This window comes from Procambarus clarkii, chromosome 94, assembly GCF_040958095.1.
Source record: "Procambarus clarkii isolate CNS0578487 chromosome 94, FALCON_Pclarkii_2.0, whole genome shotgun sequence".
NCBI lineage: Eukaryota > Metazoa > Arthropoda > Malacostraca > Decapoda > Cambaridae > Procambarus > Procambarus clarkii.
This window is the reverse complement of record NC_091243.1, coordinates 10,720,264-10,735,424: the sequence shown is the minus strand read 5'-3', so window position 1 is coordinate 10,735,424 and position 15,161 is coordinate 10,720,264. Positions and strand designations below refer to the sequence as shown.

The following is a 15,161-nucleotide window of genomic DNA, read 5'->3' as shown; positions in this document are numbered from 1 at the left end:
CCTCCTCTACACCCGCCTCCTCTACACCCGTGCCTCTACACCCGCCTCCTCTACACCAGCTTCTTCTACACCAGCCTCCTCTACACCTGCCTCCTCTACACCCGCCTCCTCTACACCAGCCTCCTCTACACCCGCCTCCTCTACACCAGCCTCCTCTACACCAGCCTCCTCTACACCAGCCTCCTCTACACCCGTGCCTCTACACCCGCCTCCTCTACACCAGCCTCCTCTACACCAGCCTCCTCTACACCCGCCTCCTCTACACCAGCCTCCTCTACACCCGCCTCCTCTACACCAGCGTGTATACTAACCAACCAACTAGCGTGAAGTAGAGTGTTTATTGACGAGTCAAAAAGTAAACTTGGAAAACGCCGCGTCGAAAAGTCAAGTGATGGTGACTACTCAGATTAGATCAATTGTGATTAACTTTTGTCAATAAAGATGTTAATGATGATAAGTGATGGTGATAATGGAAGTGTTTTCATTCATCTTGAAAACACTTTGCGTGTGTTGTGATATCCGAGGCAAGGTGAACCGCATCAGTGTTGAACAGCTTCCACAGAACAGCTTGGATAAAGTCCGGGGCTTCTTTGTCCTCTACAAGATGTGTCGTGACGCCTGTATCATGATACCCGCTGTGGGATGTTGAACACCCGCTGTGGGATGCTGAACACCCGCTATGGGATGCTGAACACCCACTTTGGGATGCTGGACCCTCACTACGGGATGCTGAACACCCACTGTGGCCTGCCCAACATGTCTCTAACTGCTGTTGAACACCCACTGTGAGATGATGAACAGCTACTACGGGATATTGAACACCCACTGTGCTGAATGTCTCCCATGGGTTGTTGAACAGCCATTCTTGGACGCTGTTGTCAGCTAGGTCCAGGCTTCCACCACACGAGTATACCAGAGGTGCTGGACGTCCACACGAGTATACCAGAGGTGCTGGACGTCCACACGAGTATACCAGAGGTGCTGGACGTCCACACGAGTATACCAGAGGTGCTGGACGTCCACACGAGTATACCAGAGGTGCTGGACGTCCACACGAGTATACCAGAGGTGCTGGACGTCCACACCAGTATACCAAAGGTGCTGGACGTCCACACGAGTATACCAGAGGTGCTGGACGTCCACACGAGTATACCAGAGTATACCAGAGGTGCTGGACGTTCACACCAGTATACCAGAGGAGTGTTGCGTCACCACTAACGGTGTTCACCCACACATGAAGGTTAAGGTCATGGTGCTGTCTCACGCTCCTCTTTGCAACTCACAAAATTGGCAACTTTTTATATTTTCTACAAAATGCAATCAGAAAAAGTCTTCATTTACCCTTCACAGGGCTCACAGAGACACAGCAACAACACCCACAGCAAGAGCAGTATACCTACAAGCTGTTCTCTCAAATACTCCACTGCATTTTGGTATACTATGATCCCCACCGGACATAATAAGGGGTACTATAAAAAAAATTGTGGCGGGTAAATATCCTCGTTTTCTGTGCATTGGTTGATGTACTCACCTAGTTGTGTTTGCAGGGGTTGAGCTCTGGCTCTTTGGTCCCGCCTCTCAACTGGAACCAACCTGATGTGTTGGGTTCCCACGCTTTAGTATCCCGCACTTTGTCCCATGTGCCAATTCGAAAGAACGGGCAGCAACAGCATTGCTATTAAGGCATTCAAATGGTTTTTCTTAACATAATGCATATTTTGAGGGCAAAGCCTGCCCAAAAATAATTATGTAACTAGATCTTGTTCCATTAAAGGTACTTAACATAATATTTATTGGGTAAAGCTTTCCATGGTTAGCCTTGTGAAGTTTCTGTTATATATCTAGATACTGTAGTGGAGACGCCAGTTGAACTTCCTTGTGCTGGTGGGCCTCAATGTTAACTGGGATGTTAACTAACAATGTTAGTTAACTAACAGTTAGTTAACTAACAAAGTTAGTTTTAACAATGTTAACTAGCTTTAACTAATCAAAGTTAACTAACAATGTTAACCCAGTCCCTAAAAAAAACATCAATTTGTCGTGGTGACAGTAAACTGGTTCACAGAGGTTTTATAATTATTATTATTATTATTATTTTCTACCACAGACGTGGCCTCACATTTACAATGCTAACCAACATATATACATTTTCTTCTGTCCTCCATGGACAGGAGTGAGAGATCTGTTTCACGGAGGTGATGGAACCAAGTCGTCTTGGTTCAGAGAGGTGACCGTGCCACTAGAACAGGTCACTCGTGTGTGTGTGTGTGTGTAAAGTAGGTCATTCACACCGAGGAAACATGAACCCGGGTGAGCTTAAAGTTGTAATTATTCTATGGAGACGAAAATCGTTGTGTGGTGACTGAGGGAGTCTTGGTGTTAATGTTTATGTCGTATTCTCCGTCAGGTCGTCGGCGTCACCCCCACCATGAAGCTCTCACTCTCCACGACGCCCCTTATGGTGCTCTCAGCGGCTCTCCTCGTCACCGCCACTCTGGCCGTCGACGTTGGCCTCCGAAGAGAAAGTCGCTCCGTCCGCAATTGTCTCCGTAAGTCGACGTCATCCACCTGCTCGCTTCTCAGACTGTGTAAATACACCTATGTGCTGGGATACTCAGTACCCAGGTCTAAAGTTTAATTACCAGCAGTGTTCAGAAGACAGAGGGCGCTTATATATATAATATGGGGGGCGGGGGTTAATAAATAAATAGCCACAGTGGAAAATTGGGTGACTTCAACAGTCACCCAATTGTTGGCAACTCCCCCCCCCCCCCAGAGTCGCTATTGGACTTGCCTGATCCAATCTATTGTTCCCAATCTATTTTGTGGCCAATATTTTGGACTTGTTGACAGATAACCAGGCTATCCTGTGCATGTTCAATCGTATCATGATTTGTTCACATTCATGTTTGTTCCTATGTGATCGATCACGGCTGTCACAATAACACTTAATTTATCACGTTCAGTTAATTAGTTACGGTGACTGGTGAGTGTAACTGTGTTGTTGTTGTTGTGTGTTATTGTGCTCCTGAAAGGTGTTGTTCAACTCTTGTGACAACAGCCATTTATGTTCCTTGACTTTTGTCACGGTAATAATATACTTAGTAACAGTATTTGCCGGGGTACAAGCCGCACCTATTTAAAAATATATATTTTCTAGACAAAAAACAATTTAAGTATGTTTCATCATATATATATATATATATATATATATATATATATATATTATATATATATTATATATATATATATATATATTATATATATATATATATATATATTAAAAGCGATGTTCAACCGCTTGATATTGTAAGTATATTGACCTTAACGTGTTGCTCTTCTGCAATCGCTTTCACAGTGTCACTGAGGATGCTAAGTAGTAACCTAGCGAAACGAGGGCATTTGCCCCTGAAGCTCTGACTATGTTACTGGTGTTGCAGGGATCTTCTGCGACCACAACGAGACGTGCTATGACTGCGCCAAGGACACCTTCTCAGAGGACAAGGAAGCCATCAGGACCTGTATCAGAGCAGCGGGTAAGTGACCCCAATCCGCTAGCTCCTGGATGGGTGCCCTCTTGAGACTTGCATATTGACCAGATCACACACACTAGAAGGTGATGGGACGACGACGTTTCGGTCCGTCCTGGATCATTCTCAAGTCGATTCACAGAGAATGAGAATGAGAATGGTAATTCACACACTAGAAGGTGAAGGGACGACGACGTTTCGGTCCGTCCTAGACCATTCTCAAGTCGATTCAAGTCGATTGACAATCGACTTGAGAATGGTCCAGGACGGACCGAAACGTCGTCGTCCCTTCACCTTCTAGTGTGTGGTCTGGTCAACATACTTTAGCCACGTTATTGTGACTCATCGCCTGCACATGCAATATTAAAATGACATTAGCCAACGCTATACCAAAAATTATATCACACCTATATCAAAAGTCCCCCATTAAGATTCCACTGAAAGTTAACTGTATGCTCGTTATAAGAACATGTCTCCTTGAAGCTACCACAGCATGTCTCTGGGTGGCTTCACGTGAAAGATATACATATTAATATGTATCAAAGATCAGCAGACTTTGTGTTCAGAATGTGATAGAGGCCAAAATGGCGGCTGATGCGACACAAGTCAGTACAATAGTGTGTTTTAATCTCAGATAATTCTATAAATTCGTACCTCCTGTGATTGTATGTTGGTGAATGTTGGGGATTATCTATACTTTAAACGGGATTGATGTATGATAGTACCATCGTGTGTATGGTTCAGCAGGTGAGGGAGTACAGTGGTCACACCTGTGTTGGGTCAGCCTGCTCTCTTGAGTTGCCCCAATGATCAAAATACGGTGTTCTAAAACGCCTCAAACCGACACCCACCTAACCTAACCCCCCTCCCCCCCCCACACACACACACGCACACACACACACACACACACACACACACACGACCATGATTCAGAACATGCAGCCAGTGATAGCAATCCCCAGTGAAGGAATGTTTCTTCAACAGAGAAGGTGTGTGATCGCATGCCGTCCGCCGAGCTGGCGGTAGTGAGGCAGTGTGTGGAGCAGGCCAGTGCTAATGTGAGTATACTGCTACTACCATGGGCTGCGGCACCCCCACCTACCATGGGAGTGCCTTCCCTCTCCCACGTACCATGGGAGTGCCTTCCCTCTCCCACCTACCTTCCCTCTGCCTTCACAACACCTCACTCACACCTTGCCTTTTGTCCCACCCCGTCTAATCTTTTCCAGTCACTGCCAGTGTGTCCCCCAGTCACTTCCATTCTGTTCCAATCACTTCCGGCTTGTCTAGCACTTCCAGCTTATTCCAGACAATTGAGAAAGCGCCCGTTTGCTTCCAGTTAGTTCCAGTCAATTCCACTTTCAGCTTGTTCCCATCTATTCAACGTTATTTCTATCAATTCCAGCTTAATACAATCTATTCCAGCTTGTTCCATTACTTTTTTTGTTGTGGCACAGTGCCATGAACACATCTTTGTTATTAACACATTCAGGTATATGTGCATTTGTGCAGCTGCGCAAGACTATTATATGAACGAGGTACAGAGTGTGTCAAAAGCTAAACCATCCCCATCACACAGGTACGGTGTGCTAAACATCCCCATCACACAGGTACGGTGTGCTAAACATCCCCCATCACACAGGTACGGTGTGCTAAACATCCCCATCACACAGGTACGGTGTGCTAAACATTCCCATCACACAGGTACAGTGTGCTAAACGTCCCCATCACACAGGTACGGTGTGCTAAACATCCCCATCACACAGGTACGGTGTGCTAAACGTTCCCATCACACAGGTACGGTGTGCTAAACAGCCCCATCACACAGGTACGGTGTGCTAAACAGCCCCATCACACAGGTTCGGTGTGCTAAACAGCCCCATCACACAGGTACGGTGTGCTAAACATCCTCCATCACACAGGATGGTTAGTCATACAGGGCCATGTGATCAGTAGTCTGCTCTGGCAAACTTGGCATGCATTATGCGGATACCATTTAGATTCTAGAACACAGCAGTGAATCCAGTACACCAGGCAACTCTATGGTGTGTGTTCTCCAATGTTTAAGCAATTCTCTTATACCATTCCTGATGTATTACTGAGAAACATTCCAGCTCACTTGGTGCTAGGGAATGTAATCTCTCTCTTCTCTCTGCCCTCTCTTCTCATCCTCTGTCTTCTTCCCCTCTCTCTACCCAACCACTTGGGCTGGACTGTAGAGCGACGGTCTCGCTTCATGCAGGTCGGCGTTCAATTCCCGACCGTTCAGGTGGTTGGGCACCATTCCTTCCCTCCGTTCCATCCCAAATCCTTATCCTGACCCCCTTCCCAGTGCTATATAGTCGTATATAGCATATATAGAACCTGCCAGCCGCATTAGTTCTCATTGATATATATAACGTTAGTTGTTATTTCTGTGTGTAACTAACGAGGGTGTTGATATGCATCTAACAAATGCCACTAACAAGGGCGTCCAAGTGTTGACCAGACCACACACTAGAAGGTGAAGGGACGACGACGTTTCGGTCCGTCCTGGACCATTCTCAAGTCGATTGTGGTGTCGATTGCGATTCACAATCGACTTGAGAATGGTCCAGGACGGACCGAAACGCCGTCGTCCCTTCACCTTCTAGTGTGTGGTCTGGTCAACATACTTCAGCCACGTTATTGTGACTCCTCGCCTGCCTCAGCGTCGAAGTGTTACTAACGTAAAGTATTGTGTCATCCCACACGCAGATCTCAACCTGCTTCGCCGGAGTTGCTTCAAGAGGGTCGTGTCCTGCAGGCCTCGGCAGCCCGACCCCCACACAGCCTACTGCGGCGCTGCTGAATGATACTGCCCAGACTGACGAAGCTGTTACTGAAAAAGACGAAGCGGCTGCTGGGACCCAGGGAGCGGCTGCTGGGACCCAGGAAGCTGCTGTTGGGAGCCAGGGAGCGGCTGCTGGGAGCCAGGGAACGACTGTTGAAACCCCGGGAACGACTGTTGGAACTCCGGGAACGACTGTTGGAACCCCGGGAACGACTGTTGAAACTCCGGGAGCAGCTGTTGGGAGCCAGGGAACAGCTGTTGGGAGCCAGGGAGCAGCTGTTGGGACCCAGGGAACAGCTGTTGGGAGCCAGGGAACAGCTGTTGGGACCCAGGGAACAGCTGCTAGGATTAATGAAAGATTGGCTACTTGGACCCCCGAAGTAGCTATTGGTACGCAAGAAAAAGACCCCGCGGCTGTTATAGCAGCAGCAATTGCTGAGGCGAACAGGAGAACCAACGGGGCGGCGGCTGGGACAAGCTACTTCTAAACAAAGTCAACACGAAGACAACACTAACTAACTAGCACTTCCTGCCGTAAAGTGTCAAGTTTAGACTTGGTCTTTTACTGTCGCGTTACTTCCAAGACCCACTCTCACCCTCCACTCTCATAGTGTCTTCACCACCACCACAGGGAACCACGGCCCGGTACCCTATGATCCCAGAGGGGAGTGGGGAACCCTCCACAAGCCCATACAGGCTCACCATAGCTCGTGCTACTTGCCCCGCTCCTGTGTGAGGTAAGCTACGGGCTCACTATAGCCCGTGCTACTTGGAACTTATTCTGAGTAGCTGAATCTATAACAACAACAACTCCACAAGCCACAACACCTCCAAAACCACCACCACTCTATAGCTCCACCACAACACCCCCACTCAAAGTCTCCAACAAATCACCTCTACTACTACACTCATTCTCAGTTACACAATTGTCAACACTCTGCAAGGGAAGCTGTGGAGCCTCGCTGTTGCAAATGCTGCAGCAGAACTTGCAGAGTAACTTATCCATGTATCGTAACTCATACATACTGTAATACGTTGATATATTTATTTATTGATATTTATTTATATTTGATATATTTATTTATTGATATATTTATTTATATTTATTTATTGCGTTCATACGAAATATTATTGTATTTAAATCTTAATAAAGTACCTATTGTTTACTTAATTAGTAGTATTGCAACGAGCCCATCCTTGGCCTCCGTCTGGTCACCTGTGTTAGACAGGAGTATCACTGACAACTTGATATAAGTTACGAACCATAAATTTGTAGACATAAATAATATCTAAGGAAATAAACATACAAATGTATTGGCAAGGGTATATCTGTCTGTCTGTCTGTCTGTCTGTCTGTCTGTCTGTCTGTCTGTCTGTCTGTCTGTCTGTCTGTCTGTCTGTCTCTGTCTATCTGCTGTCTGTCTGTCTGTCTGTCTGTCTGTCTGTCTGTCTGTCTGTCTGTCTGTCTGTCTCTCTCTCTCTCCTCTCTCTCTCTCTCTCTCTCTCTCTCTCTCTCTCTCTCTCTCTCTGTCTCCTGTATGATGTCCATAGCCACCCTCTGCTTGACCTCAATCAAATGAGCCTGTCCAATCACTTGGGCTGGACGGTAGAGCGACGGTCTTGCTTCGTGCAGGTCGGCGTTCAATCCCCCAAGTGGTTGGGCACCATTCCTTTCTCCCCCGTCCCATCTCGAAACCTTATCCTGACCCCTTCCAAGTGCTATATAGTCGTAATGGCTTGGCGCTTTCCCCTGATAATTCCCTCCATCTCACAAGGTATCTTGCTAAAGAAATGAACACAAAGTCTCATAGTACCTAAAGTCAGTACCAATTCCTAAACCTAACTCTCAAAAATTCAGACCCATTTCCCTTACATCTTGCATGTGTAAAGTCCTGGAGAGAATTGTTCTCAATCGTGTCATGTTTCAGGTCAAAGAAAAACTGGCTCCTAACCTATATGGGTTCATGCCCAAGTGTAGCACACAAACATGCTTTGCTGAATATTTTGTAAACTCCCAGGATGGGACACAGGCAGCCTTTATTGACCTAAAGTCAGCTTTCGACGTAGCGAATGGCGAAATAATATTAGAGCAACTTGCTGAATTTGGAGTCAAAGGTAATCTTCTGAGTTGGATAAAGAACTATCTATCCAACAGGCGTGCTAGTGTCCTATTTAAAGGAGTTAAAAGTACAAGAACAGATGCATTCGAACTAGGCACACCTCAAGGTGGTGTTCTAAGCCCTATGCTCTTCAATATACTTATGCACAAACTTATCCATGACATACCTGTACAACCTACGGGAACTGTTATATGTTATGCTGATGATATTTGTATTATGGCACACAGTAAGCCCAGAACCCTACGATCCCAGAGGGGAGTGGGGAACCCTCCACAGGCCAATGCATCAAGTAACACTATAGTGTTACTTGATGCATTCTGCAAGAAAGTAGTTGCATGTGGCCTCATAATCTCTGTTGATAAAACAAGGGTTCTTATTCCCCATTCTCTTCATGTTAACTATACTATTAATGGAGTGCCCGTGGAGACTCGTGAATCTTTTAAATATTTTGGAGTCGAGGTTAATGATACAAACTTCATCAGCAACCTGCACAAAAAACTAGTTGAGCGTCTTGAACCTCTCAAAACTCTTGTTGGCAAAGGATTTGGCATTAACATAAAATATGCTCGTAGTTTTTATATTGCCTTTATACGATCTGTTGTTGATTATTATGTTATCCTCTTAATTTTTCTCCTAAACAGCTACAAGGCCTAGATGTAGTACAGAATGATGCCATGCGCATCATCCTGGGTTGTCTAGAACTGTCAGAATTGTTAACATGAGAAAGGAACTAAAATTACCTTATATTTACGAGAAAATAGTTCTATTTAATTTTGAAAAATAATGCCCCCCCCCCAGCTCTATTCAAATTAAATTGAGATTTATTCTAAACAATTCTGACTGTTCCCTCAGTCCGCCGCCAGAACCTTCCTACAGTGTGTGGCTCAGTTGTTGTGCCAATAATCTTATGATACGGAACCGGTCGGGAGCCGGTCGGGAGCCGGTCGGGAGCCGGTCGGGAGCCGGTCGGCCGAGCGGACAGCACGCTGGACTTGTGATCCTGTGGTCCTGGGTTCGATCCCAGGCGCCGGCGAGAAACAATGGGCAGAGTTTCTTTCATCCTATGCCCCTGTTACCTAACAGTAAAATAGGTACCTGGGTATTAGTCAGCTGTCACGGGCTGCTTCCTGGAGGTGGAGGCCTGGTCGAGGACCGGGCCGCGGGGACACTAAAGCCCCGAAATCATCTCAAGATAACCTCAAGATTGGAAAGATGTGGAGGTCTCTCTGCATTATACCCCCATCAGTGCAAAACAAATGTCTGACATTTTGAGATGTATAACAGTAGAAGCTGTTGACAGTCTTCAAAATCTCAAACCAACTGAAACCTACACCTTTACTGATGGTTCTGTGCAATTAGGCACTGGTAGAACAGGTTGTGCATGTACAGTATATAAAGGGAATGAAATGATCATGTCTAGTACACAGAGACTGAACAACTGGGCAAGCACGACACAGACTGAACTATTGGGTATTTATCTAGCCACTGAATACCTTAAGCTCAATGGTGGTGGAGTGATATTCTGTGACTCTAAAAGTGTTCTGCAGTCCTTAAATAACCCATCACAATGTATGTCGGAAGTAGCTTGTAATATTAAATGGAATGTAATTTTTGCCAAAGAAAATAACTATTGTTTAAAGTTTGCGTTAATCCCATCCCATGTTGGAGTTGGAAAACATGACTTTGTAGATCGATTGGCCAATGAGGCTTGCAGGAAAGAAAACACTGATTATGACTTTGGACTATCTAATGCAATTATTAGAAATATAAAAATTAAAGAAATTAATTCAGATTTAGAAGAACTAAGAAATGCCCAGAGACCTGAAAGCTGCAGTATTAAAAGTATGACAACTTTTGTAATAATAGGTATTTGTATGGTCAGCACAGTAACCGGACCAGGCAATGTGATGTAGTCATTGCAGTAATTAGTCTTGGTTATAGGCACATCTGGCAGGTTAGTGAGGCTGAATATTCTACACTACCAGAATATTCAGATTGTAAACTCTGTGACAAACCTATAATGCATTCATTAGAACACTATATTGTTGAACGTGAAACCGTAGAAGATTTTAGACCTCCTGGCCTAAAGGGGCATGGCCTAAAGCGCTTTGCTAAGGGCAAAGTATCAATATACAATGGCGTATGGTATAGCAAGGACAAATTACAATTTTCTCAGGGGGGTCGAGCCGGTAGCCATTGTCTGAATCGTCACGGGGTTCGCTATGAGATCCTGCCACTTTGTACACGGACCAATGGTACCAACTTCAAGTGGCCCTTGTTGTGTACCTACCCAACAGCACTCACCGTGCAACGTTGGACGAGACTAGCCCCAAACGTCTGGTTTCCATCCTCGGACAGACAAACAAACATTCTATGAAATAGACATAGATCCCTCCAATGTTACATTAATGAATTGCTTTTGTAAAAGCTATGTAAACACTGCTTTCTTTCTTACTTGAAATGTTACCGTAATATTGTGTTGATCAAGCCGGTCGGCCGAGCGGACAGCACACTGGACTTGTGATCCTGTGGTCGTGGGTTCGATCCCAGGCGCCGGCGAGAAACAATGGGCAGAGTTTCTTTCACCCTATGCCCCTGTTACCTAGCAGTAAAATAGGTACCTGGGTGTTAGTCAGCTGTCACGGGCTGTTCCCTGGGGGTGGAGGCCTGGTCGAGAACCGGGCCGCGGGGACACTAAAGCCCCGAAATCATCTCAAGATAACCTCAAATAATCAAAGAGATGCGAAAGCCAAGATCTTCTCGCCCTGAATCCCTAGTGACCTGGGATGCATTGTTCATTCTTGGACAAAAACTGGCAAAGTTGGCTTTCTGACATCTTCTCAAACTCCATAATGATGTGTGTGACCGTCGGGGGCTTCTACCTCTGCTTTAATAACTGGCCAAGTGGAGCAGTGGCCGCTCTTCTTGGTGTCTGAGCCCGGGAACCTCTTACTGGGATTTTGCTTCCTCTTATACTGAATAGCTGTCTTACTGTTATTTTATACTTTATATATGACCGACCCCGGGATACACTGGTTGATCATACTTATATATGACGCACCCTGGGCTACACTGGTCGATCATACTTATATATAACTGACCTCGGGCTACACTGGTCGATCATACTTATATATGACAGCCCGCGAGGCTACACTGGTCGACCATACTTATATATGACGGCCCGCGAGGCTACACTGATCGACCTACTTATATATGACGGCCCGCGAGGCTACACTGGTCGACCATACTTATATATGACCGACCCTGGGCTACACTGGTCGACCATACTTATATATGACCCACTTCGGGCCACACTGGTCGACCACACAAATATGACCGACCCTGGGCCACACTGGTCGACCACACCTATATGACCGACCCTGGGCCACACTGGTCGACCACACCTATATGACCGACCCTGGGCTACACTGGTCGACCACACCTATATGACCGACCCTGGGCCACACTGGTCGACCACACCTATATGACCGACCCTGGGCCACACTGGTCGACCACACCTATATGACCGACCCTGGGCCACACTGGTCGACCACACCTATATGACCTACCCTGGACCACACTGGTCGACCACACTAATATGACCCACCCTGGGCCACACTGGTCGACCACACCTATATGTCCCACCCCGGGCCACACTGGTCGACCACACCTATATGTCCCACCCCGGGCCACACTGGTCGACCATATTTATATATGACCCACCCCGGGCCACACTGGTCGACCACACAAATATGACCGACCCTGGGCCACACTGGTCGACCACACCAATATGACCCACCCCGGGCCACACTGGTCGACCACACCTATATGAGCCACCCCGGGCCACACTGGTCGACCACACCTATATGACCCACCCCGGGCCACACTGGTCGACCACACCTATATGACCGACCCTGGGCCACACTGGTCGACCACACCTATATGACCCACCCCGGGCCACACTGGTCGACCACACCTATATGACCGACCCTGGGCCACACTGGTCGACCACACCTATATGACCGACCCTGGGCCACACTGGCGACCACACCTATATGACCGACCCTGGGCCACACTGGTCGACCACACCTATATGACCGACCCTGGGCCACACTGGCCGACCACACCTATATGACCGACCCTGGGCCACACTGGTCGACCACACCTATATGACCGACCCTGGGCCACACTGGTCGACCACACCTATATGACCGACCCTGGGCCACACTGGTCGACCACACCTATATGACCGACCCTGGGCCACACTGGTCGACCACACTAATATGGCCCACCCTGGGCCACACTGGTCGACCACACCTATATGACCCACCCCGGGCCACACTGGTCGACCACACCTATATGACCGACCCTGGGCCACACTGGTCGACCACACCTATATGACCCACCCCGGGCCACACTGGTCGACCACACCTATATGACCGACCCTGGGCCATACTGGTCGACCACACCTATATGACCGACCCTGGACCACACTAGTCGACCACACCAATATGACCGACCCTGAACCACACTGGTCGACCACACCTATATGACCGACCCTGGACCACACTGGTCGACCACACCTATATGACCGACCCTGGACCACACTGGTCGACCACACCTATATGACCGACCCCGGGCCACACTGGTCGACCACACCTACATGACCCACCCCGGGCCACACTGGTCGACCACACCTACATGACCCACCCCGGGCCACACTGGTCGACCACACCTATATGACCGACCCTGGACCACACTGGTCGACCACACCTATATGACCGACCCCGGGCCACACTGGTCGACCACACCTACATGACCCACCCCGGGCCACACTGGTCGACCACACCTACATGACCCACCCCGGGCCACACTGGTCGACCACACCTATATGACCGACCCCGGGCCACACTGGTCGACCACACCTATATGACCGACCCCGGGCCACACTGGTCGACCACACCTATATGACCCTCCCCGGGCCACACTGGTCGACCACACCTATATGACCGACCCCGGGCCACACTGGTCGACCACACCTATATGACCCTCCCCGGGCCACACTGGTCGACCACACCTATATGACCGACCCTTAGCAACTCTGGGCAACCTACCCACCAGACCGGCCTAGAGGCCAAAACTGGACGTCGCTCCCTGAGGCTATCGAGCAAGCGCCGGGTCAAGCAGTTGGAGGTATATATAAGACAGGCTGTAGTTCCTTCCCTGCACACACACACACCACCACCACCTCGACCCTGCCGTCAGGTAAGGCTCCTTCTCCTTGCTCAGGGAACAGTTATAACTTCTTACAAGACGTGACGCTGTGCTGCCTGACGGCCGTTGTAAGCTGACTAACCGGTTTGATTATGTTTTTTGTAAACAAAGTTTCACTCGTTTTCTAAATCGTAGGTGGATATACTGGGTTTGTTTTGAAGTGGTTTACTGAACAACCAGTGGGTCCTTATCAACACCTTTTATGATACCTGGTTGATTCCTGGTTGATGGGGTTCTGAGAGTTCTACTGCCCGAGGCCAGGCTTGACTTGTGAGAGTTTGGTCCACCAGGCTGTTGCTTGGAGCGGCCCGCAGGCCCACATACCACAGCCTGGTTGAACGGTTGGCCGCTGAGCACCTGGTATATCCTGGTGTATATGGTTTGCTGAACACACCCAGGATACTGATGAACACCAACTGGGGGTCCAGATGAACACCCATTTTAGAAACTGAACACTATAGTTTTAGACTGCTGAACACTCACTGTGGTCTGCTGAACACCACTGTGGTGTGCTGAACACCCACTGTGTTCTGCTGAACACCCACTGTGGTCTGCTGAACACTCACTGTGGTCTGCTGAACACCCACTGTGGTGTGCTGAACACCCACTGTGGTCTGCTGAACACCCACTGTGGTCTGCTGAACACCCACTGTGGTCTGCTGAACACTCACTGTGGTCTGCTGAACACCCACTGTGGTGTGCTGAACACCCACTGTGGTCTGCTGAACACCCACTGTGGTCTGCTGAACACCCACTGTGGTCTGCTGAACACTCACTGTGGTCTGCTGAACACCCACTGTGGTGTGCTGAACACCCACTGTGGTGTGCTGAACACCCACTGTGGTCTGCTGAACACCCACTGTGGTCTGCTGAACACCCACTGTGGTCTGCTGAACACCACTGTGGTGTGCTGAACACCCACTGTGGTCTGCTGAACACCCACTGTGGTGGGTGATAACCTGAGGTAGGCTCGATAAGCAAAAGAAGCCGGCGGCTTGTCAAAGGTTACCCCATTTGTCTAGATTTTTTCAAGTTAGATTTTAAAGATCAGCAGACTTTTGGCATTTATGACTTCAGCGGGTAGGCGGTTCCGTGGGTTTATAACCCTGTGAGTGAAAAAGCATCTGTTTTCAATCCTACATTGTGGCTTGTTGAGCTTGAAACCGTCTCTCCTTGTTTGTGTTACATCTGATCTCTTGTAGAAGTTGTCCGGATCAACAGCTTTCAAATTGTTCAGTATTTTGAACGTTTCAATGACATCAGCCCTATCATGTCTGGTCTGAGGTGTTGTGAGCACTGTGGCCCTCAACCTGTCCTGTTATGAGAGCTGACTTAGCTTTAGAATTATTTTTGTTGTCCGGTGTTGAACTTTCTCCTATAAAGTTGTGTCTTCCTGAAGATGAGGTCTCTGAGCCTGGATGCAAT

General features: G+C 48.0%; 2 protein-coding genes across 6 annotated transcripts in view; both read left to right on the top strand.

The window, feature by feature from the left end:
• Window positions 1-15,161, top strand: part of Lrp4 (LDL receptor related protein 4) — a 222,350-nt gene that overhangs the window by 85,724 nt on the left and 121,465 nt on the right. The window lies entirely within an intron of this gene.
• On the top strand, window positions 2,141-7,390 carry LOC138360029 (autotransporter adhesin BpaC-like). The gene is made up of 4 exons (XM_069319949.1): window positions 2,141-2,549; window positions 3,441-3,536; window positions 4,515-4,588; window positions 6,267-7,390. The coding sequence occupies exons 1-4, from the start codon at window positions 2,429-2,431 to the stop codon at window positions 6,828-6,830; spliced, it is 855 nt and encodes a 284-aa protein (XP_069176050.1). The 5' UTR covers window positions 2,141-2,428; the 3' UTR covers window positions 6,831-7,390.

Bases quoted from the DNA above. Each gene is read 5' to 3' on its own strand.
- LOC138360029 (XM_069319949.1), top strand. From the start codon at position 2,429: ATGAAGCTCTCACTCTCCACGACGCCCCTTATGGTGCTCTCAGCGGCT. The intron at 2,550-3,440 runs GTAAGTCGACGT...CTGGTGTTGCAG, and splicing joins CTCCGTCCGCAATTGTCTCC to GGATCTTCTGCGACCACAAC. The intron at 3,537-4,514 runs GTAAGTGACCCC...TTTCTTCAACAG, and splicing joins GACCTGTATCAGAGCAGCGG to AGAAGGTGTGTGATCGCATG.